General features: G+C 67.2%; 1 protein-coding gene across 1 annotated transcript in view; it reads left to right on the plus strand.

The window, feature by feature from the left end:
• Positions 1–218: 218 nt before the first annotated feature.
• Positions 219–1,487, plus strand: part of LOC121917998 (myosin IC heavy chain-like) — a 3,405-nt gene continuing 2,136 nt past the window's right edge. The window contains exon 1 of the mRNA XM_042444116.1: positions 219–1,312. Within this exon, the coding sequence (XP_042300050.1) occupies positions 219–1,280 (1,062 nt within the window). The 3' untranslated portion in view covers positions 1,281–1,312. The remainder of the gene's footprint in view (positions 1,313–1,487) is intronic.

The raw sequence follows: 1,487 nt of genomic DNA on the forward strand, positions 1-1,487 counted from the left end.
CGCCCTCCTCGCGAGAGACCCGGATGTAAAAATTCGTAAAAAAAAACCGGCAGTACACTCCCCGCCCCAAGGGCCTGAAGCCCGAGGAGCCGCTCAAGCGGGGAGTGCAGGGCCCTGTCTCCTCCTCCTCTCCCCTCGCTGCCATTGCAGCCTCGGAAGGATGGGAGGAGGAGGCCCTCTCGCCACTGCCGGCGCGGCGCTCCCAGAGAGAGGCGACGATGCGAGGCCCGCGCCGCGGTCCTTTGCGTCCGGCTGTCATGCCTTGCCTGGAGGAGGACAGCCGGGCAGGCCAGGGTCCCGAGGGCCAGGGCGGTCGGAAGGGGAGCGGGAGGCCTGATGGAACGGCATGGCACCGCAGCCACCTTTTATCCACACCGCGGGTCTGGTCCGTCTTCAGAACCCAAATACATGGGGGAGGGCGGGGATCCCGAGGGGAGAAAGGCGGCCAGCTACGGTTAAGTAGCAGTGGTAGGCTCAGCCGGCTAGGCACCCTCTCCCCCGCCGAGTGCCCCGGCCGTGCCTCCGGGGACCGAGCTGGCGGACAGGCCAAGCGGCAAAGGACACGCTTTGAGGGTCTCCCGTGGCCCCCTCTGGCTGCCGTCCCTCCAGGGGCAGGAAGGGAGGGTAGCCCCCCGGAGGACAAGGCAAGGCGGCGCTCCCCCCTCCGGGGAGGAGATTCGGGGAGCGCCGCGGCTAGGAGCCGGCTGAGGCTGGAGGGCGCCGAGGGCTTGCAAAGCTTCTTCGTGTTGGAGGGGCTTGAGCACCTGCTCCTGCCAAGGCCCCCTCCAGGCAACTCCAGGCGGATCCCGCCGAATGGGAGACGAGCAAGGGCCTGCGGTCCCCCCCTCCTGTCCAGGGGGAGAGGAGGAGCGCCGCCGGCTGAGGGGGTCTGGCGCTGGGCGGAGCCGAGGGCAGGAACGGAGGGAAGGACCCCTCCGCCGCCGCCCCGGCCCTTGGCTCTGGCCGACTCCAGAGCCCCCCGCCACTCACCATTCACCGCACGGCTCTCTCTGGGTGGGTCGCCGCCAGGAAGGGCTGCTCATGGAGCCGCCCCGCCCACCGGGCCCAAGCGGAGAGTCCTGCCGGCAGCCTGGAACCCTCGGCGGGGAAGCTTCCTAGCCTGGCCCCTCTCCGGCTTCCGAGAAGCCAGTGGCCCAGGTTCTGAGCGTCTCTGCCCAGCAAGGGCTCCAGGAGCCTGGCCCAGGCAGAGGAAGCTGTTCCCCCCCCAATGGCTCTCTATGGAGAACTACAGCCTGCCTTCCTCCAGCCTCCATTGCTGATGCTGCCTTCAAGTCATTGGGATGCTTTGACTGTGAGTTCCTGCACGGCAGAAGGGGGGGGTTGGACTAGAAGGCTCTTCCTGGGGTCCCTTCCAACTCTCAGATTCTAAGGTCTATCCACCCAGCCTCTGTTTTAGATTGGAACTAGGGTCCCCTTTCTCTGCCTCCTTCTGCCATGCAGGGACTCCCTAATCAAAGGGCTCAAGC

Source organism: Sceloporus undulatus, unplaced genomic scaffold (genome assembly GCF_019175285.1).
Source record: "Sceloporus undulatus isolate JIND9_A2432 ecotype Alabama unplaced genomic scaffold, SceUnd_v1.1 scaffold_2746, whole genome shotgun sequence".
NCBI classification, from domain to species: Eukaryota; Metazoa; Chordata; class Lepidosauria; order Squamata; family Phrynosomatidae; genus Sceloporus; species Sceloporus undulatus.